Source organism: Mytilus californianus, unplaced genomic scaffold (assembly GCF_021869535.1).
Source record: "Mytilus californianus isolate M0D057914Y unplaced genomic scaffold, xbMytCali1.0.p SCAF_1, whole genome shotgun sequence".
In the NCBI taxonomy this organism is placed as follows: Eukaryota; Metazoa; Mollusca; class Bivalvia; order Mytilida; family Mytilidae; genus Mytilus; species Mytilus californianus.
Genome location: NW_026262581.1, coordinates 108,034,382 through 108,060,360, shown reverse-complemented (window position 1 = coordinate 108,060,360; position 25,979 = coordinate 108,034,382). Strand labels below are relative to the sequence as shown.

The 25,979-nt window shown below is 33.3% G+C and overlaps 1 protein-coding gene across 1 annotated transcript; it reads left to right on the top strand.

Moving 5' to 3' along the window:
• Positions 1-15,918: 15,918 nt before the first annotated feature.
• Positions 15,919-19,013, top strand: LOC127729565 (uncharacterized). Its single transcript, XM_052237396.1, has 2 exons — positions 15,919-16,686; positions 17,589-19,013. The coding sequence occupies exons 1-2, from the start codon at positions 15,942-15,944 to the stop codon at positions 18,920-18,922; spliced, it is 2,079 nt and encodes a 692-aa protein (XP_052093356.1). The 5' UTR covers positions 15,919-15,941; the 3' UTR covers positions 18,923-19,013.
• The last annotated feature ends 6,966 nt before the right edge of the window (positions 19,014-25,979 follow it).

The window sequence follows — 25,979 nt, the reverse complement described above, 5'->3', positions numbered from 1 at the left end:
GATCAATCAGCAGTTACATGTAATTAAAGTAATTGCATTTAAAGTCCATTTTTTGTGGTGTCCTTTATTGCTACATTTAGATAGGGAAGTAATTAGGAAAGTAAAATGTGTAGTCAGTTATGTGAAATGCTTGAAATAAAGAAAAACGGAATTACAGTAAGAAATCCCAAGTATACTGCCAGAAGGACTCGTGTTTGGATCAGTCACATATAATGCATTACGAAGAATATCATCACGATTGATATTTTAAAAGAGAGAATGCAATGCAACAAGTTCCGTGTTGCTAGAAATCATTTACGAGTGTCGGCTTCGGCCAAAAGAGAAAATTATGAGACTTAGCTGTCTTTGCAGATATATCAACGAGCACACCCTGTTTGGATGATTGATTTAGGAAATTACAAAGTTTTTATAATGGTCCTTTCTTGGTTGTGAAAAGATATTACCACTAAGAGAATAGAGAATAATTTTCAGGAATATTACCCCGGTAAGTGACTGTCAGAGAGCAGCATAATAGGATACAGGAATATTAACTTGATTATGAATCAAACATATTTAAATTTCAGCTGAGATACAGATTACATACAAGTAATTAATACAACATACATACATGTATCTTTAGAAATAATATTTTGACATATTATATACATGCAATAATATATTATACAATGTTATAATTACAAAATATTCAAAACTTGTCATGTTCAGTTAGAGCATTCCGACTTTTTTTGCACTAGATGTTCCGCTGCACATACTAGGAGATATGCTAAACCTGTCGGGGAAATTGAACCTATGAAAAGACCCAGCAAAATTATTTAAAGAAGGTCGTTTTGTCGGATATTTTTGTTGAGACAGTAATAAGTTATTCTATGAAAATACTTACTGATACTTGAATACGAGTGTTGGTTGTAGAATAAAATGCAACCAACACTAGAATTCAAGTAACACCGGTTTTCCTTTCCACAAGCTGGCAAACCTGTTTAAACAGCTAATATACTCCCGATGCCAATTGCTATTTAGCCTTTGTCTTTACATGCTTCTACAGCCAATGTTGCTTATGGGAGAGTATGGAAGTATGCTCAATTACCATTACCTGTTCCTTCCCTTACAATACCTGCTCCGTCCTCTTTTGCCACAGTTTTACTTCATAACCTAAAATTAAAAACGAAACCATGTTTATATAACTTAAACAACTATATCAGAATCATTATCTTCATTGCCATTAACCGCCTTTATATCAGTTTTATTTTGATTTAAAGGATTGTGGCTGTTGGAAGTTACCAGTTTTGTTATCATCTCAGTCCGTGGTTGATGAGATAGATTGGCAAGCTGAAATTGATTTACTGATTATATCGATAAAAATAACAATGATAAAACAATAATACCATAAGTTTCTCTACCAACAGCTCCAACGTTAAATCCAATTCAACCATGTCAACCAATTGCTTTCAGAATTCCGTCGAATATCTGTCAACGTATATTTGTTCCGCCTAACAGAAGTTCCACTGGAAACTTTGTTATAAACAATGTCATAATATCTGTTCCTGTTGGAACAAATATTCTATACCATTTATTCCGTTAGGAACATTTACTATAATATTTATTCCAGTGGAAATAATATTCCAGAATATTGTTTCCATTTGGAACTTATATTATGAAGGAACTTCTATTCCGTGACATATCTACTGATATTTTTTTATTCAGCTTGTTTGCTAGAAGCCACCAATGGAGTGACTTATACCAGGGTTTCCGCTGGCGTTCGCCATTTTCGCATTTTGCGAAAAAATAAAAAATGTGGCGATTTAAATTCATCATTGACGAAAGAATTTGGCGAAAGAAATATAACGTTTCTATTTCGTCTAAAAAGGAAGATGTGGTATGATTGCCAATGAGACAACTCTTCACAAGAGACCAAATGACACAGAAATTAACAACTATAGGTCACCGTACTTGTTTACTTTTTTCGGGTTTCTGGGACTTTTTCCCAAATCAGACAATACTTGGAATTCACCTTGAACTCGTTACAATTTTGATAGAAAATCAATAATCAGCTGATTGCATTTTATAGCTATCGTTAACAACAGAATAATTAATAAAGGTGTTGATTGTATTGTTTAAAGAAATGGTGTGATTAAATGGCTTCACATGTCACCTAAAGGATTTTGTTTACAACTTTGATAGAAATCGTTTTAAAGACTCACGTGTATGAAGCATAGTTTTAATTGTCAACTGTTTCTTTTAACGATGGCCCGGAAAAAAGTTTTAATTGTCAACTGTTTCTTTTAACGATGGCCAATTATGAAGAAAAATACTTAAAAGTTAGAAAAATCTCTGAATCTTTATCCTTCAAATATTTGGGAAGTATTCGATAAACTTATAATATTGAAGGAAAATCCCATGTTCCCAGAAGCAAAAAAAAATAATTTCATGATCTATATTGAAATTTTACAGTATCTTTTTAAAGGTAAATGTTTGTTAAAAATGAGTGTTTATTTATAACAATGCAGATTAAAAATAGATACGTAGAATTATAGACAATAATGCAGCAAACTAATTTGTTTTTGTTAGAATCAAGGAAAATTTTAAACGGATGTTTTATGTAATAGTTGGCGAAAAAAAATTAAAGGTTGCGAAAAATATATTGTTTTAGCGAAAGAGGTGGCGAAAAAGAAAATTGACCATGGGGAAACCCTGCTTATACTATGGTAGTATCGACTCAACCGTTAAGAGCATGGAACGTAAATTGTCCGATATGCTGATTTGTTTTGACAGAGAATGTTTCAATCATTATGACACTAGAAAAAAACTTCAAAAAACAGATTTAGGAAAGAAAGTAAATTATTGTATTGTATTATATTGATTGAAATAATTCAATTTTAAAAATTATCACTTTTAATTGGTGGACTTTGATTAAATGCTTATGTGTATTATGAAAGTTGTGAAATGATAATTGATTGGAAATGTAATATTCCACTAACAAATCCAACTTTACAATTTAGTGTACACACCGAGTGGTGGGCGCTAGTTTATTTTTTCGAATTACTAAGACTTTTCTATCCCAGGAATAGATTACCGTACGTAGCTGTATTTGGCAAAGCTTTTAGAATTTTTTCGCTCATCAATGCTATTCAACTTCGTATTTTGTTTGGCTTTTTTGATTCGAGCGTGACTGATGAGTCTTTGTAGACCAAACGCGCGTCTGGCGTACAAAATTCCAATCCTGGTATCTATGAGGAGTTTATCTATAATATGTAATAATCGGTAATGTTGTTGATATAACTAGATGGTGTCTTCCTCGTATTCCCACTTTTAAAAATCACTATTCCTTCTATTCCCACTTGCAAATAACAATAGATGTTTTGATAAATGATTTGTTTTTATAACAATCAAGGTTAACTAAAAATTCACCTAATAATTACCTGTATTTTTTAAAAGAAAACATATTTCTAACACTGTTAATTATAACATTATTTTAAAAAATCAATCTAAAACACTGTTTATTTGTAATATGTTTTTTCTTATTCAAATAATTGCTTAAAGATAAAGAATAAGTCAGATAAATAGAAGTTAGATTAAAAAATCATTGAATTTTTAAACTTAAAAAAATTGTCATCCGAACAAATAAATTGATGATAGATAACATTATAAATAACTTTCCCATCATGCAAGATTTCCATGTACAACAAACGCAAGAAGAACCTTCCAGTTTTACCAAAAACTATTGATGAAATCAACATAGATGGTATGTGGGCACGTACTATGATCGAAGATGTGTGGTTTAATGTCCTAACCGACATAGATCAGATTGATACTAACATCAACTACACGCCCTTTACAGACTATGTAACAAATACTGGGTCGAACAGAACAGTCACCTTTGAGACCAACGCACAACATAGGTTCGAAGACTACACATCATCTAGAGGGATGGCACAGCAAGCTGAAGAAACATGTCCAGCACCCCCATCCAAACATCTTTAAACTCGTAAAACTACTGAATCATGAGGAAGCTTTCAACGCCTTGACCATGATCCAGTATGCAGCCGATGGGAAGAGAGTGGCCCAAACACGAAAGTATGTCGAAATCAACAACAGATTAAAAGAGCTTAAGGTGAGACACCGCAGCCAGGAAGTCACAACAGTGCAGTTTGGTGATGCAGCCTCCCACCTTCTTCACGTTGAATAGATTAATAAACTTTAATAGACTTATATACAGTGAATTTCTAATGTCTGTGCAATATCTTTTATGTGTTTTAGTGCTGTTAACTTGTATTGTTTGTTTCATATTATAATGCTTGCTTGAATCTAATGTTGAATTTGTGTTATAAAAGAAATAAAATGATTTACTTATATTTGTTTCCATTTCTTTTATGTCTATTTTAATTAAAAACACAGAATTCATACACATAAAAAATAACTTATTACCTACCCAAAAAAATACTTGTCAATTAAAAGTTGAATAAACAATGTTTATACAGTATAATCCTTTGTTTGCACAAGTTTTCCCCCTATTCCCACATGAAATTTATAACTTTTCTTACCAGATTTATAAAAAGTGGGAATAGGAGGAATGAACCAACTAGATGAATTTATTTATGTTGTAGACTATGTTTCATTTCATGTCTTTGTTAACAAGTATAAGCTTGTATGTACACGTCACCTTTAATCGGGGTATAAGTTGTCTTGTTTTTGGAATTGGTCGCTTGATTGTGGTATATTTAGATTCATTATTTAGAGGCAACAGTAGTTTATTAAAGTTCAAATCTCATGAATCCATAAAAAATACACAAATTAAGGTTTAAAAAAAACAAATTACCGGTAAGGAATCGCTTGATCTCCAAAATGAGAGAGACCGAGTGCGTCGACAGAGAAGGCGTTTCTGCTATATATCAAGATAAAACAACAATAGATAATATTCCACCTTTTAAATTGACATTTCAAAGTTATCTGCTTTTTATGATGCTTTTGGATATGTGTAAATTGAAGGTGAATATAGTGGTCAGTTTATGGAAACAAAATGACGTACTTTGTACTTACGTAAACAAAAAAACCTACAACGAATCCTTCGATAGTGTGAACACTTTTTTTCTGTTTATCAAAATTTCAACAAATATTATTTATACAATCATTAAGGTAAAAACTAAAACCTTAAGAATTGTTCATAAAGAAAATGGACAAACAAGAAGTCTAGAAAATTATGTGGTCTTTTCTGCATAAAAAATACGTGTATTCCCTCGATTTTAATGATACTGTACCACTGTATGAACATATATACAGGCACGATTTATAACTTATTGTTTTCAAAATTACCCGTTCATATATATTAACATATCAATAAAAAACTAAGACTACAACTCCAACGGGTAAAGTTAACTTTAGATAAAAATGTTTTATCCCTTTTATGTGCCTTTTGGTCATAATGCTTCTACGTATTTATACATCCCTGTCATTCAAATATTTGGATTTAAGCATTCCTGATGAAAACATTTCAGAATGCGCTTCGGACGCACAATATTTATGTGTTAATTTCATTTACTATCCCTAGGTCGATACCATTGATGGTGGACTGTTAGTCCTAGAGGATATACCATCTGCTCAGTGATCAGTACTTCGGTACTTGCATGATTTATAGCATATTAAAAAAAAACCAAATTCACCATTGAATTAAGAATATCAGAATTGAAGTTACTTGCTTTGGGATGTTTTGCATTATTTCTCATATTGACGGTATGGGTTGATTGGAGTATAGAAATATGGTCATTCCTTGAAATCTCATAACCGACCAAGAAATCATTGCTTAAAGAGGCATGTCCGTCCGTTTGGCTGTAAGGGATGTATAAATGCGCAGCTACCTTAAACGACGCATCTAGTTGATATTGTACCTCTGTATGAACATATTTATAGCAACAATGAAACTAAGACTCCAACTCCAACTGGCAAAGCTAACTTTTTATCCTTTTTTAGGTGCTTGTTGGTCATAATGTAACGTTTCTACGTATTTATACATCCCTGCCTTTCAAATATTTGGATTTAAGCATTCAGAAAAGCGTTTTGGACGCACGATATTTATAAAGTGTTATTTTCATTTACATTCACTAGATCGATACCTCTGATGGTGGGCTGTTATTCCTCAAGAGTATCATCAGCTCAGTGGTCAGTACTTCGTTACTAACATGATTTATAGCATATTTTAAAAACAAAATTCACCGTTAATGAATTATGAAATATTAGAATTGAAGTTACTTGGTCTAGGAAGTTTTGCATTATTTCTCACTTCAGCAACAGGACCACAATCAATGCCAAACTCGATCTGACTTGAAAAATAAAAAGGTTACTAACATGATTTATAGCATATTTTAAAAACAAAATTCACCGTTAATGAATTATGAAATATTAGAATTGAAGTTACTTGGTCTAGGAAGTTTTGCATTATTTCTCACTTCAGCAACAGGACCACAATCAATGCCAAACTCGATCTGACTTGAAAAATAAAAAGGTATAAAATGTATTGACGGTATGGGTTGACTGGAGTATAGAAATATGGTCATTCCTTGAATACTCATAACCGACAATAAACAAAATTCTAAAGAGGGGCGTCCGTTAGGCTATCAGGGAAGCATACATGCGCAGCTACATCATGATGGAATAGTTAGAAGTGATAATGCTCACTTCACGTTAAAGAACCATTTCTACAATTCTTTGACGGGTCCTTAAGTGGCCTGTTACAAGGCATTTTTTACCCTCCATTTTCAAGTGGCAGTAGAAATGTTTGCTCTTCTTCCGATCATACTACTTTGCGGGCGATACCAATTAAATTTATTGTTTATTTGTAGCCGTCCTGAATCTGATACGAACAAAAGAAACATAATAGTACAAAGACAGATAAACAGAAAAGATCAAAGTAAATGATACACAACGTCAGTACCTAGAATCTTTTACTCAAGACAATCCAGTAGAATTTATGAATTTGAAACTGAATATGCATCTATTATGTCTTGGTACCTTTTGATGAATTTTTCAGAAAAACGACGAGACGTTCTTTGACAAAGCTCTCGCCTTTTATTTTTTGCCCATGAACGTATCCATGATATTTCTTATTACCACAAACAAGCCGATTATTGGGATGGTGATACCCTGGGGAACGAAACGCTGACAAGCTATGGCATCCATCCAGTTGTTGAAAAGACTCAACAAATATACCAGGCTTATGAATTGGTACGCCAGACACGCGGTTCGTCTACATAAGGCTCATCACTGGCGCTCGATTTAAAACAGTTCGTAATACCAAATTGTAGAATAGCAAAGAGCTAAATGAACTGCTTGATTATTATGTCTGTTATATTTGTTTCTCCGTAATTGTTTTGTTACACATTAGGCCGTTAGTTTTCTCTGTTGAATTGTTTCATATTTTTCATGTCGAGGCCTTTTACAGCCGACTATACGGTATGGGTTTTTATACGCCGTTTACGGGACGTATTATGGTATACCATTGTCCGTGCGTCTGTCCGTCTGTCGTCAACATGTCGGACAATAACTCAAAAACGCTTTAATCAATTTGCATGAAACTTTAGTGAATTGTTTGTATCTATTGACGAAGCTCCTTTTCGATTTTTATAAATTTTAAATTCTTCGTTCCCGAGTTATGAGATTTTATTCATAAACAAGTTTTTTTTCAGTTTTCGGACAATAGCTCCAGTTTTCATGACACTTTGGTGACTGGTTTATATCTATTGAAATAACCTCCCTTAATTTAAAAAAAAAAATTTCTGATATGACATTGAGGAGTTATGGAACTTTATTCTTTGAAAAAGCGACAGGCGTATCATGCGCGCATGTCGCAGCTCTTTATTCTCATTGGTGAAGGCCGTACGGTTGCCTATAATTGCTAACATCCAATTCGTATGAACTTTGATGGATAGTTGTCTCATTGGCAATCATACAACATCTATTTATTTTTATAAGCAATAAATGGTGATATGGGTCTGAAACCTACTCGTGTAAAGCATGGACGTGTTTTTAGACAATGGGCTAAATGTAATATAAGTTGAACATATAGATTTAACTATGTACGCAAAGCTTAACCGAACATAAATTATTTGGTCAAAAACAATCTAAACATATGTTTTAGGAATGAGCTCTCCTAGTGAGAGAAGCACACTTTAATACTTTATTATTCATTCACACAAGATGATCAAATCAAACCACTGTGCATCAACATTTTCCTTTATAAAATATTTTTCTATCTCAGATAATTATATCACAAAGTTCAAAAATTAAACACATAGTCCGTATCGAGATCATTTCCATCAAAAACAAAATCTACTGCACTCTATAAAACACAATACATACATTATTATTACAAATTAGCATGTCAAATTATTAAACTGACTAATAGAATGCAATCAAAATATGGGTGGGTGGGGATTTGACTATGTACTAGTATAACGAAACGAAATGTATGTTACACAGTAAGGCAGAACATGGAATGACGTGTTTGATCATATAGGTCTTCAACTGTTTCGGTTCTTATACATCCTTGGTTTTTAAATATTAGGCTTCGAGCGCTCATGGTGAAGGTTAATCCAGAATAGCGCCCAGGACGCATGCAATTTATTAGGCGTTGTTTGATTTTTTCTCGTTGACTCCTCGCACCTTTCCACGAAATTCACCTTGGTAAACTATGTAGGTCGTTGAATCAATTCTCCGAAGTAGTTTTTTAAAGGTAGCTCTGTCGTCTATCAATTAACCGCCTTGATGATCTCGTGGTAGCGTGTTCGCCTCGAGTGTGGGATGTCGTGGATTCAAACCCCGGACGTGTCAAACCAAAGACTCGAAAATCGGTATTTGCCTTCTCCGCTTAGCACGCGGCTCTAATGAGTAAAAATAAACACTGGTCAGCTCGGATTCCGAATAATGTGTCCGGGTAGGGTAACTTGTCTTTCTGTGGACTGGGTTACCTTGTAAACAAGCAAGTTAAAATATTCGGCGAAGCGTGTCGGTCTAGTGAAAAGCAGGATTAATATTCATATTACATTAACATATTCTCGTCCTGGATATGCATTTTAATTAGTGTGCCGCTGGACGTTAAACAGCCATTCATCATGATCATCTATTCAAAATTCGACAAACAAAACTGAGTATCAGACACTTAAACCACTTCAAAGTAAAACAAAACTGGCCTGCATTGAAAATGATGTAATTTCTGTATTACCGACTGGTTATGGCAAACCACTCATTTTTAAGTATTTGCCTGAAGTTATCACTCTTATTCGAACTATGGTATCAGCTATATATGTATACCATTTTAGTTTCTTTCTTAAATTCCATAATTGTGGAACAAGTAAGTAGGTATGGTGATCTCGCCAAAGAGGTCAATGATCAGTTCCTGTGTGAATTGAAATTCCACCAGGCTGACATACTGTTATGTCAAGGTGCCGTAAGAAATTTTACTTCTACGATCTTCATGTGTCGCAATGCCCATTCAGAACAAAAGTAAAACAAAAATACCGAACTCCAAGGTAATTTTAAAAAAGGGGAAGTCCATAAAAACTGACAAAATAAAACGTTAGATTTTATCAACCATCAAAACGAATGGAAAACCACTGCCATATTCCTGACTTGGTACAGGCATTTTCGAAGAAAATGGTGGGTTAAACCTGGTTTTTATAGCTAGCTAAACTAATGATACAAAAACAGTGTTTGCAGATTTGGACATCATAGGTATCTTAATTTGCTGACACATTTTATAGATGAGGACAACTGTATCGAGAAGTGCGGAATGGATTTAAGAAAAGACTTTTCAAAGCCGACAGTTGAGGAAATTTTCCCTTACAACCTCAGAAGTCCGCTAACATCATTGAGAATATTGGGCCAGGAACCCAGATTACCGCATTTCAACGCACACATGGTGTACCAAATCATGCAGTAACAAATCTGGTATGTGCTCATCAACAAGTATGGAACATAAACAAAATTCACAAGACATGTCCTTCCGGTACTATTGAGAAATATATTTATTGATGACGAAAAATGTTTGTATTTATTCAACAAATAACTAGTGTTATGTTGAGCTGCTAACAATTCCGGAGCACCTGAGATCACAACCGGTTTTTGTTGGGTATGTGTTGCTCAGTCTTTGGGTTTTATACGTAGTATTTTGTGGACTTGTTTGTATTTTCGTCATTTTTCGTGTTTTGCCATGCAATTGTCGGTTTCTTTCCGACTTGAAGATTTTTAAATGTGCCTTTTGGTATCTTCTGTCTCTTTTATATAATATGGTTGCAAAGAACTGCTTAAGCTCACGGACTTGTCGTGCTAATTAGACTCCACAGCTACAAACTGTACGTCACTACCTCAGTTACAGATGATGAGCATCTACATGCAAACATATCAAAATAAGCATATTTGCTCATATCTGTCGTATACAGGCCTCCAAATATGGACAAGAAAACATTTAATAGTGTGCTGTTAAATGAAATACCACCACTACATTTTACTCGGTTGTGACTTCAACATGCCACCACATGACACCTGCATTACCCAAATTTGCCAGAATTTAAACATGATTAAGTATTATATATCATCATGACGTCACTATTGATCTGATATTCATTTCATATGATTGAGGGGAATATCAAACACATCTTTCCTGTTCTCTACACTGGCCATTTTTAACGTCAATACCATTCCAATAACAGGGAACGTGATTAAAGAATCCTTATTTATCTAGATACCTTCCCATTGTTGTCCCTTATTATTTGTTTTTCATTCCCATATTTGATTTCATATATAGAAATCAAGTATAATTACCTAAGTGTAAACTTTCAGAAACATCACATTGATAAATCCGTGTTTTTACTCGCTTGGCATGCAACATTAAAAACTATATTTAGGTTCTAATTCTATATTTTATCAACTACATATATACAGTTATGCTACAAATCTACAACTCCCCGGTGTTTGGCTACACGTGCTGTCCTTATCTATAAAGTCATGAGTATTCAGGTATGTAGGAGTGTCAAAATCGTATCATACGCGATGATGACCAGCTAGTACACACTGTATTATGATTTCATTAACCAGTATTAAAAAGATAAATATAACATCCCCGCCCACAATTTAGAAATTTCTAAAAATTTCTTACTGGTAAATAAAATCTGTATATATAAAAATAAGGAATAATAATTAAAAAAAAATCTGAAACAATCTATATGCAAATAAATTGTATTTTAATATACACACATTAAAAAAAAACCCAAAAGTTCTCATTAAAATACTATGTTTTAAATGTAGTAACTGCGAAATTTGGTAATCAAAAATAAAAAACAAAAAAAAAATATAAAAGAATTAGAATAAAATGTTTCTTTTTCTTCGCTAAAATATGCAGTAAAAAAAAAGTATCACGTCAAAATGTATATGAAAACAGAAAACAATAAAACATTTTTCAATTAGAATCAATGATCATGGTTTAAACATAATGACCAGTGTAATTAACTTGCAGTTTTATTTTCAATTCTTGAAACAGAAATTCTGTTTATCTAATTTGTCAAAATGACAAGTGTGCATAAATTTTATGGTTACAAATCAACAAATCTAACCACCAAAGCTCATTAGAACTCATTATACAAGAAACCACAACACCATTAATATCTCTCTGTGAATATCCAGACAGAGATGTTCGATACCAGAGGTCGTAAAATCTTGACCATTAAACTTCCACTTGTTTATCTAACGGATACTTCCAAGAGCACGACAGATTACAACTGGCAACTTTGCTCAAGTGAACACTTGCGATGCATAAAAATGTAGCTTTAGAATAAACATACATGTTTCAAAGTGATGACACTAGCAGAGACCCGTGACTCTTAATACATTTCAAATAATAATAACTAGTGTATCTCACACACTCACAGAATTATCCATTAATCCCCCGCCGAGGATTAAAGATTCTTACAACATTCAATCAAAATAGATATTAATATATGAAAACATAGGTTATTTCTAGCATAACATCTTTTGCGCTACTACATCTGTTGTTCAACGTTTAAACACTTAACAAAATCCTGGCCACCAATTTTTGGCCCGTCTAACAAAATCGCGGCCACCAATTTTTAGCCCCTCTAACACTTTATACCTCTTCTATCATTTGATTTCATCCAATATTCTTAATACAATTAGACACTCAAATAGAAAAAAAAATACTTTTACAAATAACCTTATAAGCACGATTTCAGTATTAACAACACCAAATATAGTACTTCTAAATGCAGTCACGTGTAGCCCTCTATAGAAGAATACAAAAAATTCAATATAAGATCAAAAATAACAAACAAATGAAGTAAATGTCACTAACAGTTCAATGTAAATCAATTAACACAAATGATATCAACAAAATGTCAAAGTAATTTAATAATGTCACAAAAATATTCTTCCACCGTCATCTGTGGTATCCGTGGTTTGGTATTAATTTAAGGTACATCTATAGAGAGTGGCGAGACAATTTTCACACACTCAATTTCAGAATCTTGTGGCGAGGCAATTCTCACACACAAGAATAAACTTTTCATCTTGACTAGCTGTGGCGAGGCAATCCTCACACACAAGTATAAACTTTTCATCTTGATTAGCTGTGGCGAGGCAATTCTCACACACGAATCTGTATAAAACGTCTAAAACAATGTTGATTGGTTGTGGCGAAACAATTTTCAAACACAAAAATAAACTCACAGTATCATTGGAGTTGGTCTATTTTTAACTACCTTCTTTGCTTTAGGGGATAAACTGGACTCATATAGAATTTTGTGCTGGTTCGCCGACAATTTGTTCAAGATATTTTAATAGATTGTTATCGATTTTCCTTGCTGAAACACGTTTGATTTTATGATATCGATTTTCGTCTGATGATATTGATTCTGTTCCTAATTCGGAATCTAAATTAACAAAGTCATTAAATTTTGTGGGTGGCTTTTTATTTCTAGTTGACTGACGCACAAGGACTTGTTCAGATAATGACGAACTTGAAGAATCGACCGTGGTATTAGAACTTTGGCTTTCAATTACATGTTGCAAATACGGTTGTGGTTGCGGGGCACGAATATTTGCTATTTTTAATTTATTTCTGTGTACAGGCCTTCGAAATCTTCGCTTTATTTCAGGATCTCTAATTTTTATTAAATAAGGACTTGGTATATTATCAACAATAAAAGGTCCAGTATATTTAGCTTGTAATTTTCGTCCCTGCCCAGTAGGCTCGTCGTGCAAGTACACATAGTCTCCAACTGACAATTCTAGAGGTGATGTTGTTTTATAAACTCTTTCAACCATTTTATATAGCATTTGCCTTTTCAACGTTTATTTGGACTTCTTTTCTTATTGTGTTCAATTTTTGTTGCATTTGTTTAAGGTAAACGTGTATATCTATTGGAATATCTCTTAAATCTATATCATGAGGATTTGAAAGCTGAAATTGGGGTCTATTACCATATACCACTTCAAACGGCGAGTATTGTGTAGCTGCATTTGTACAGAAATTCATTGAAAATATTACAGCTGGTAAAATATCATTCCAAGGTCGACCTTTCCTTATATATGGATTCATTCGTTCTTCTGATGTTCGATGTGAACGTTCACATGTACCTAGACAATGATGCGCAAAACTTGGTGTAAACTCTTGGCAAACTTCCAACATTTTACATAGTTCTTTTGTACCTTTTGAAATAAATTCGGACCCTTGGTCACTCAATAAAGTATGGCAAACACCATAAGACGAAAATAATTTAAAAAGTGCATGACACACAGACAGAGCATCACAATTATGTAAAGGTACAGAAAATACAAGTTTATTAAACATGTCAACAGCCGTGAATATATGTGAATGTCCTGCCGATGAAAGTGGTAAAGGCCCACATAAGTCTACTTCCCATACCTTAAACGGTGCTGATGGTGTCGGGAATGAAATTATACCTGCTTTAGTGTGTACACTTGAGGTTTTACGTATTTGGCATTCGTGACATGTTCTGACATATTCTGATACTATTGTAGATAACCTCGAAAAATAATAATGTTCACGTACTCTATCGATTGTATTTTTTATTCCAGAATGACCTCCGAGAGGTGAATCATGACACATGTGTAACACTAAATTTCTCATTAATCTTGGAACCACAAGTTGAAATTGTCTAAATTACTTGCTCTACGGGATTTCTTCTTTACGGAGCTATGAAATAATACACCATTAATTAAAAGATAATCAGCCGCTTGTAATGATAATTTCCTGGCTTCTTTCTGTAAATCAGGAAGTTTATTTTCTTCCAAGTAAATAATCATAGGTAATAAATCAAGATCTTTCATTTGCAAATCTTTAAATTTTTGGGGTGTTAAATCACTTTTTTTTTAAATTTCAAGTTCTGATAACGTATTGTCATGATTTTGATTATTCATAATATTTTGAGTAGGTTTATCGAAATTATTGTCACTTTACGTATCATACATTGTGGAAATATCAAAAATGTCTAGTTTGTCACTGCACTGGTCAATTGTTTTATCATATAAAGAGTCATTGTTAAATTGGGTAACATTTACGGTTTCATACTTTTTGTTAAGTTTAGTTTTCTTCTTTTTGTATGCTGTTTCCTCAACATCGTCTTATCAGCATCATAAACACATTCAGAGAAAATATCTATATTATTTACATTATTTACATTTATGACCGTTGCGGATTCGGTTTCAGAATTATGAAGAAAGTCAGCTAAATTTCAACCAGACGGCAATTTGATTTGTCCAGTTCGTTCTGTAACATAAGGAAAGAATGGATCGTCTCCATCTGGACTGATGACGGGTTCATCATTCTGTCTTGTACATCGGGACAATGCATCTGCTACTTGCATTTGTTCGGCTGGTTTATATTGCAGGTCGAAATTGAATTGTTGTAAAATAGCCATCCATCGTTCATAAATTGCACCCTTGAATTGTTTTTGAAAAATAGGTCTCAGAGCTTGATGGTCACATTCAACAACAAACTTATTTCCACGTTAATAATCAGCGCAGTCTAGTATACTAACTACCATGCCCAAAAGTTCGAGTTTTGTAGGTCCATAGGACTGTTGCCATCTACTTAAAGATTTTGAACCAAATCGTATAACTCGTGGTTGTTCTTCGCCGTTTACATTAGGATGTATTTGATATAACATGTAACCAATTCCACGCGAAGATGTGTCTACAGCAAGTCTAAATGTCAAATCATAATTGGGAAATGCTAATATTTTCGAGTTCAGTAACGCATGCCCCGGTCCTCCACCATGATAGATCCGTGTTTTTACTCGCTTGGCATGTAATATTAAAAACTATATTTCGGTTCTAATTCTATATTTTATCAACTACATATATACAGTTATGCTACAAATCTACAAATCCCCGGTGTTTGCCTACACGTGCTGTCCTTATCTATAAAGTCATGAATATTCAATAGGTATGTAAGCGTGTCAAAATCGTATCATACGCGATAATGACCAGCCAGTAAACACTGTATTATGATTTTATTAACCAGTATTAAAAAGATAAATATAACAACATAGTGTACCACAAGCGCAAACGCTAGAAATTTATAACGTAATGTTTCCAGATTATTTCTTAATATTATTAAGTCACACAATACTGAGATTCAAACTGGAGGACGGAGTCACGGTTATTTTTAGATCAAAATTACTTTTAAAAGAACCTACTCTATTGTCTTGATGGTAATTGTCAATGTCCAATTATTGTATACAATGAATACCAGTTAAATTAAATATGTATATATATATATATCGCGGTGGTATCAGAAGAGAAAGCCTATTTTTTGTCAAATAAAAAGGAAAAAAGAAAAATTAGCAAGTTTAGAATTGTCAATATCGGCTTTCCATACATAACTAATTCTATTTTTAAGCTGACACACCTACATGTAAAGTATGGACAAACATCAAAACAACGAAGTAACTGGATTATTTTGCGAGTGTATCTCTCTACTCATAAAGCAACACGAACCAACTCATATCGTTTTCAGCTTAATAAGACAAAAGTTCCTTCTTTTTGTGAAGTATTTAAACGAGTTATCAAAAGGAGAAGGTATGGTAGCTCAAACAGGAAGTTCATTCGATGATTTACATTTAAGCCGAATATTTGAAGATTCACATGGGTGTCACAAATTTTATCCTCCTATTGACTTTGACTTCATGATGACTTATGTGAACTATGTTATACAAGATGAAACAGACAAACCAAAAAATGAAAATGACTTCAATGACCTTCGAAAGGCAGTGCACACTTTTGGAATCATGATAGCTGGTGCAAATCCAGGCTATGTAAAAATATTAATAACAAATTTTGGACGAGCAATACTTGAAAGCAAAAAGGAAAAGTGTGACTTTAACCAACATATAACAGTAGAAGGATTTCTTCCAAACAATATATTTAGAATGAAAGTTATCCCTGAGCAAATGGAAGACGAAGAAATTCTCTATAAGAGACAAAAGTCAACGTATACAGTTTCTGGTCCTGCATTATCGGACTTAGAGCATGAGCCTGAAGGTTATACATATGATTTTGTCCATGCGTTTCCATGTTCATCTTGGCCAAGTATTGCATTGAATTGGATAAAAAGACATAAGCCAGGTGAATGGCCGAATCAGGAACTGATTGAAGATATTGTTCAAGGTATACTGTTTTGATCTATGTCGAATTTAGAGGAAAAACCCTTCATGATCAACGAAAAGACATTTACCATTTATATTTTGTTGTGAATGTAATGAATATGTATTTCAGTTTTACCGTTAGGAAAAGTATCATCTCTCCCAGATCCTCAATTGAAGATGTAAAAAAGTAGACGTCAGTTTTTCTGTCTGGATATTTTGTATTTCTTTTTTTAAACTTCCCCGGTTCACTGATCTAACCCGAATGTTCCTGAATTCGAATAAGTCCAAAACCAGATTTTGACATGCGCATCAATTAATATACTAATTGTCTTCCTTGACTTCTCTAGAAAATCAAAGATCGATCTATAGTGCCAAATTTCTCGTAAAGGGTAGTAACCTTTTATCGTCCTATCTGTGACCCAAAATGTCCGAAAAAAAACGCAATCGCAAACCAACAAAGAGTCACCAATGAGTCTAGCCGGGAAATGATCGCAACTGGCAAGAGGATGGGAGTCATGGTCAAGGGCAAATATAAAACAACCTAAAACAAATAAATATTTAAGCAATCTAATAGAACATAAACAATAATATCATGTTCGACAACTTAAGGTTAACATCGACCATTAACTAAAAGCGATTAGGGTTTACAATTGGTATACAGTGGATTGGGATTCGTATTTTGTTACCTTTGACACTATTAAACAAAACCCATTTTGGTCACTTTGTCGCAGACATTTAATTAAAATTCAATTGACAAAAAAACAATCAGTACACATGCACTTACACGTAGATTGGTTCTGGACAGTTTATTAGCTTGACGATAAAATTACAAAGGTTGCAGTGAAACGCAATAGTATCGAGCAAAAATGTAAATTTTTCATTGTCTCAAATCATACATTTAAATATTTTTCATCTCAATTTTAGACGGATGCGCAGTTGTACCAGTTGGGCACCATCTTAGCGAGGAAGCCAACCTAGAGTGGAGAGTGTCCTTCAACTCTGCCGAGAGAAAACTCTCCGCTTCTCTTCTACCGTGTCAGAAATCGTGTTATTCGATTTTAAAACTTCTTTTAAAAGCAGGATTATCTGCGACAAGTATTTTGACATCTTACCACGTAAAGAATATGATGTTTTGGTTTTGTGAACAAATGTACGGACCAGCTGATTGGTCCGAAAATACGATTGGTGAAAGAATGATTGAACTTTTAGACTATATTATAAAGGCTCTTGATCACCACAGTATACCAAATTACTTTGTACCTCCTAACAATCTAATTTCACACAGAGAAAATGGTGCTATAGACGCCACTAAGAAGGAAATCTCAATCATCAAGGAAAATATATTTCAGACAATTAGTCTGGTATGCTCCAAGCTTAAAGTCTTTGAGGAAATGAGCGGACTATCAAATAAAACTGAACTACACCAAATGTTAACTATATATACTGCTTTTGTGCAAACTCTCTACAAAGTTGGGATTTTAAATTTATCAACGGCTATAGACACCGAATGTTTCCAAAAAATTGTTGCGTTAAACAAATGCATGAAGCCCTACATCAAGACTGCCTCAGCAACCTTTTCTGCCGTCAGTATACCGGAGCTATTAAAACCATTAGCCAAACTCCATATGCAGACAGGAGATGCAGACAAAGCTCTTCGCCTAAACCAAATAATGATTGAAGATGATTTCAAACTTGTCAAAGAGTATTATCCCGAGATTTTTTCAAACATTGCGTGTTTATTCAGTTATAAGTATCAAACATGTACGGAGACGGAATCAAAGAAACTATATTTTAATGAGGCAATGGCAAATTTTGACATTGCTAATAGTTTGATAACAAATTCGCCTAGCTTGTATTTTTCTTTTGGAAATTTTCTTTTTACGTCGAAGTCATCATTAAATGAAGTAATATCTCATCTAGAAAAAGCCTGTACTATTTCACAACCTCGTCCGGATGACGAAGTGTTGATGCAAATAGACATATATGAAAGCGGAACTCAGAGTAAAAGTCAAAACATGTATGTTGACGGACGAATAGCAGCCCTTTATTTACTTACGTGTATTTACCTTGATACGTGTGACATTTACAAGGCAAGAAAGTGTACACTGAGAATACAAAAATATGTAGACACTGCTATTCTCACTCAAAAATGGTCAGCACATCAAATACTTGCAGTTTCACTCAGAAAAAATGGTCTTTATGAAAAGGCCGATATTACTTTTTCTGACGCCAAGAAATTTATGCCTTTCAAGACCTAACTAACTGAATTGCTCAATTTTAGAAATCATTAAAGGGTGATATTCTTAGATGTACATGTAACCAAATAAAATTATCACCATTTCCCTTCTATTCTGAATCTATCTTATTCTCCGATCTCATTTTAATTTTCCAAGGTTATCTAAAGGAACTGTATCATCCCTTCCGCTATTCATCACAAGAGTTAAATTGGGTATAGAAATATGGTCAAATGGACTGCTATCCTACAAGCAAACCAATGCTTAAAAGGAGCGTCTCGTTTGACTGAGCGGGATGTATAAATACACAGGCGCGTCCACTTGAAATGGGGACATTGAATCAGGTGCTTCGATCAGGGAGAGTACAAGGTTTTCTTCACGTTAAAAAAAACATTGGAACAACTATGAGGGGTACGAATGTGACCTGTTGCAAGACAAAAGAGGTAAGGTAAATTTCCACAGAATTTATTTCACGCGAAGACCACTTTCTTTAAGTCCTTCAATCTTTTAGAAAATTCACGGCAGCAATGCTTCGTGTGTATTGTCTAGATGAAGACATTCTTAATCGACACCCGCATTCTATCGAAAATAAAGCTATGTTATGTCTTTCGGATAAGTTACTTTGGTTAGGGATACTAGTATCCTTAGATGCAATTTATTTGCAAAAATAATATATTGACGTATTGTTTCAAAATTATCTTCGGCAGAGCATTTTTATTTTATGGATATATGTAGACTCTAATATTCTCAAAATTTCAATTTCAACAACCTGATTTTGACCCTGCCAATGAATAAATACTAGAGAACTTATACTAGAGCCCTAATACTTTCAATTCGTATCCACCATATCCTCTTTTCGTGTGGGAGTCTAAATTTTCCGTCCTTTCCTGTAATCTAAGTGTAATAAACAAGTGAGGATCACCCTCGTTATAAAGTTAATTTTTAATTTTGCTAAGTTTGGTTATGTCCGTATAGAATAATTTGATCGCTACAAACTAAACAATACAATGCAATACCATGATATCAATAGTTGTTCGCAGTTATGAAATTAACCTAAGACTACCCATATTAAATTATGGTGTTCTACATCCTTATATCGAGCTACATACTTGATTTCAAAGATAAAAGAATACTAAAATTTGGAATCATTTTATAGTGAAAATATTTTTTTTTTAATTTAAGAATTCTGACTTTTTCTTAATAAATGTACATCTTCGCATAAAGTAAGATAGTTTCACTTACTCTACTTAAAATCATCAGACTAGAGCTTGAACAATTTTCTAATTTATTAACTGGTGTTTTGCTGAAACTAGCAATAGTGGGTTAACTTGTACGTTGCTGTCCTACTGAAGTACACAAAATCTAAATTTATTCATTTGAAACATTCATATGCATATCATTATCAAATTTAACCAGTTCAACACATTTCTGCTTACAAGGAAGCTAACGACCTATGTGTTCCAAATTGTAAACGTGGAAGTTATCCCTTCGTAAGTTTTAAAGAGTGTCATCCGAGTTGGTTGACCGTTATGGAATATCTGTCTCACTGATAACCATGGATATGCTCCAGTTGTCCTCTTTTCTTCGATTGGGACATCGTCGTATGCTAATTATCACCAACTTTCTACTTAACATGAGCAACATAATGATAGCCACATCTACAGCAAGGTCTGCTTTCCCTTTCGACGCATCTGAGATCCCTCCGAACAAGACACAACCATCTCGTGAAACAATAGAAAATAGCAGAAATTCGTTCACAGAAATTGTGTGGGGTTAATTTGAAAATTGATACATATTTAAAATGGTTTTGACTGTTTATAAAACTAAAGCATTATATGAAATTCGTTTTATTTCAAAAATGGCATTTGAAGATGGCATATCATTTTTTTCTTTTTATGAACAAATTTGAATTTCAAATTAAAATGTAATAACTTGATCCCTTAGATTTTTAACTTGTAAATATTTTTAACTGAACATAAAACCGTATAAACAACAATCATAATCGGAAACTATATTTATATGTTTTTTCTTTTTAAGCTTAATCAAAGTTAAATATCCTTAAACAAATGATGTATGCTCTGATTTAGTAAGCGTAAGTTGAGGTAGTGCCTATTTCCCCGTTTAACTCACAGGGTCCGAATCCGAAAGCTGTTGAACGTTGAATTAATATATACCTAAACGATTTCTCAACAATTTTATATTAGTCCATAAAACAAAAAGTTATTCATCGCTAAACATTGCTGGTGAAGGCTCTTTTTTAAACACTGTCTCAAATTTTACATATTTATTTGTAATATATTGCACAAAAGAACATTTATAGCCGACCATACGGTATGGGTTTTTCTCATTGTTGAAGGCCGTACGGTTGCCTAAAATTGCTTACATTAACTTCATTTGAACTTTATTTTTATATAGTAAACTAACATGATTTTTTTTAACCTGAGGGACAATACATGGCTTTTCCTCTGATAGAATTTTGGTTTTGGTAAAGAATGCCTTATTAGAATAATTGTTTTGCAAAATAAACTCAATAGATTTAAGAATAGCCTTTGTATGAAATGAAATAAAACGAAATTGACCCTATCTCTTTAGTTTTCTACCTTTAAAAAAATCTGAAATATTTACAGAATATAATACGTGTAAATTTCTGCATGTATTGTTGTTGGTATCTATCAAGTGGTTTTTCATTCCAAGGTAATATTTTAGCCATACACTTGTATTCATAACAGTAAATCAGTAAATACGCGCCAACAAAATTTCAGTCCCCATCGGCATACAAGTTATTGCATGGACCTGGACCGTATATAATACATAAAAAAGTCGTGTAGATGTAAAACTAAATTGGTTAAGGTTTTAGTGCAATTTTGGAATTCATATACAGTGGGAAGTTTGTGGTGTCCAGTAGCAGCTTTTAGTTTAACCAGGCTTATAAAATGAATCCTGAAAATTTGAGAAGCCAAAATAAAGATCATTGTATGAATCGTTAGATTTTTTTTATCATAATTGGTAATATATTATTTTTATGTTTACATCACAGACGCTTTTGTTCTGATGGAAATGCCTCTATTGTTCATCTGTATCAAAATTACGATAGTCCAATAGTAATCACGTAGTTACACATACATGTAATCCATGTCATCTGATTACGATAGTCCAATAGTAATCACGTAGTTACACATACATGTAATCCATGTCATCTGATTACGATAGTCCAATAGTAATCACGTAGTTACACATACATGTAATCCATGTCATCTGATTACGATAGTCCAATAGTAATCACGTAGTTACACATACATGTAATCCATGTCATCTGATTACGATAGTCCAATAGTAATGACGTAGTTACACATACATGTAATCCATGTCATCTGATTACGATAGTCCAATAGTAATCACGTAGTTACACATACATGTTATCCATGTCATCTGATTACGATAGTGTAACATGTTATCCATGTCATCTGATTACGATAGTCCAATAGTAATCACGTAGTTACACATACATGTAATCCATGTCATCTGATTACGATAGTCCAATAGTAATCACGTAGTTACACATACATGTTATCCATGTCATCTGATTACGATAGTCCAATAGTAATCACGTAGTTACACATACATGTAATCCATGTCATCTGATTACGATAGTCCAATAGTAATCACGTAGTTACACATACATGTAATCCATGTCATCTGATTACGATAGTCCAATAGTAATCACGTAGTTACACATACATGTTATCCATGTCATCTGATTACGATAGTCCAATAGTAATCACGTAGTTACACATACATGTTATCCATGTCATCTGATTACGATAGTCCAATAGTAATCACGTAGTTACACATACATGTAATCCATGTCATCTGATTACGATAGTCCAATAGTAATCACGTAGTTACACATACATGTAATCCATGTCATCTGATTACGATAGTCCAATAGTAATCACGTAGTTACACATACATGTAATCCATGTCATCTGATTACGATAGTCCAATAGTAATCACGTAGTTACACATACATGTAATCCATGTCATCTGATTACGATAGTCCAATAGTAATCACGTAGTTACACATACATGTAATCCATGTCATCTGATTGGGTTTACGATATCTTTATATGAAAAAAACAGACTATTAGACAGAAATAACAAGAGCTGTGCTACTAAAAGAATCTAATCAAGTTAAAAGCCGGAAACAAGACTGAAAATTATGCATAGTAAATGAGCCGTCTCAGTAAAAATAATTAACACCAATGCAATCAATATAAATAACAAAACATTTATTAAAAATTCAGAAGGAAAGTTTGTCGATATATAGATTTTCATTTCTGTATTATTAACAGATTATGTAAATGCAAAAACCCATTTTACTTTTACTTAAAACATATAAAGGTTGGATTAAGATATTTCGATAAAATTGATTGAGATCTTTATTTGATGGAAGACGGAAAAAAGAAATATAATGCAATAGCAAAATACGATTACAAAAAATAGACACGTCACTAATGAAGCATTTACAAATGCTGTCCAAAGGAAGGAATGAGGACACGTTACTAATGAAGCATTTACAAATGCTGTCCAAAGGAAGGAATGAGGACACGTCACTAATGAAGCATTTACAAATGCTGTCCAAAGGAAGGAATGAGGACACGTCACTAATGAAGCATTTACAAATGCTGCCCAAAGGAAGGAATGAGGACACGTCACTAATGAAGCATTTACAAATGCTGTCCAAAGGAAGGAATGAGGTTACGTCACTAATGAAGCATTTACAAATGCTGCCCAAAGGAAGGAATGAGGACACGTCACTAATGAAGCATTTACAAATGCTGTCCAAAGGAAGGAATGAGGTCACGTCACTAATGAAGCATTTACAAATGCTGTCCAAAGGAAGGAATGAGGTTACGTCACTAATGAAGCATTTACAAATGCTGTCCAAAGGAAGGAATGAAGACACGTCACTAATGAAGCATTTACAAATACTGTCCAAAAGAAGGAATGAGGACACGTCACTAATGAAGCATTTACAAATGCTGTCCAAAGGAAGGAATGAGGTCACGTCACTAATGAAGCATTTACAAATGCTGTCCAAAGGAAGGAATGAGGTTACGTCACTAATGAAGCATTTACAAATGCTGTCCAAAGGAAGGAATGAAGACACGTCACTAATGAAGCATTTACAAATACTGTCCAAAAGAAGGAATGAGGACACGTCACTAATGAAGCATTTACAAATGCTGTCCAAAGGAAGGAATGAGGACACGTCACTAATAAAGCATTTACAAATGCCGTCCAAAGGGAGGAATGAGGACACGTCACTAATGAAGCATTTACAAATGCTGTCCAGCGGAAGGAATGAGAACACGAGAAAAATATATTAAAAGCCTTTCGATTCATACAACATTCCTGGTTGATGTATGGAAATTTGCTACGAGTCATTCGTCTTGTTCAGTTCTTAGCATTTACGTTCATACAAAAAAGAAACAACAAAAATAGACAAATATTTTATTTGCCAATCACGGCGCCCATTATGAGTAGAATAATTACAATCATACTTTTCAAACAATATAAAAAATAAAATATATAAATAGACTAACCTTTGTTTTTACTAAATCTTAGGGTTTATTATTTTTGGATGCCAAAAACAAAGAATGACTAGAACTGTTTCATGTGCACTGGTATTCGTTCGAAAATTTTCTTAACACAATGATCATACTTTAAACTGTAAACTTGTCTCAAAATGCTATTATAAAGCAACGCTCAGACACATATGTCATGAGTAACATGAAATATATTCAAAGTGAATAGTTAGAAAATGGTACAAAACAAGGTATCTATCACAATAAGTATTTTCGTTTTCGAATAAAGATGACACTTGTCTACACAACTTCAACATTAAAATAAATTAATAAGCCTGCTGTTTACTTGGATACTTCGTATAGTAACTAGAATAAGGTTTCCTCTAATGTGTACCAGTCGAGGAAATTTTGTTATTAGATAGATAGTGAAATTCGTCTTTTATATTTTAGTTGCATAAATTAAATCTTCGTTCTTCCACAGGAATAGGATGCCAACACCCAGTTTCAATAGGAATCTTAAGAGGTTCTGAATTTTGTTATCCAGAGTGTTGAGTTATCATGTATCTTTCTCAGACATTTATAATCAGAAGTGATTGAGAACAGGTATCCAAACCCTGTATAATTAAATGTCGATTCTATAAAATTCAACCGTTTACAGGTATGACCACTACTTTGCCTTAAACTAAGTAATAATTTATACATGTAACTATTTAATTTCTTCGGAATGATGGAATTTTAATTTAAACTTTTATTTCTAACGGGGAATTTACCCAATTAGACCTAACGATATGGTGTTGTAAACCATACTTTGAGAATTCGTTAACAAAAAAATTAAATTGAACCCTCAAATATCACAACAAGCGCAGTATTTTTTCTCGTGTTTTAGATAACTGCACTTTACGAAAAATTGCCAGCGAGAGTATATGGTATATCTGGATGAAACAACTGCATTAGTGTATGTTTGCTTAATATATAACCCAACCAATTATGAGTAACTTTTCATGAAAACGATATTAAAAAAACAACACTGAAAAAACCCCAAAAAAATTTCTGTAACGGCCTTATCTTCTGGTAAAAACTCTAATCCCCTTTTGATACTACTTCTGCCAGTAAAAGCAGAAGTGCCCCCAATGTAGGAGCATGATTGAGTCAGTTTGAAAAATTAAATTACATACTAAATAGATGAAATTTTACTGAGGATATGGTTATCAATTTTACTCCTGATTAGGATGACAAGTGGAAAACTGTAGTAAGATGTTTGAATATTGTTTTTTAAGTACTTAAATTGATTTTGTTTTTGATAAATTAAATGTGTATTGCTATACATTTGTGAAAAATTATCGTCCTTCTTCCTGTTTATATAATTATCTGCTTACATTTTGACATAGCAATATGGTCCCTGAAAAATGCTAGTGCAAAATCCACTATACGGTTCAGAAGTGTGTGTCTAGAATTTTGTGCAGGTACATGTAATTGGTATTGCTTCTTCACCT

What these genes read in the sequence shown, in the direction of transcription:
- LOC127729565 (XM_052237396.1), top strand. Translation starts at nt 15,942, where the DNA reads ATGGACAAACATCAAAACAACGAAGTAACTGGATTATTTTGCGAGTGT. An exon ending in GATTGAAGATATTGTTCAAG is followed by an intron (nt 16,687 to 17,588) that starts GTATACTGTTTT and finishes TCTCAATTTTAG; the next exon opens with ACGGATGCGCAGTTGTACCA.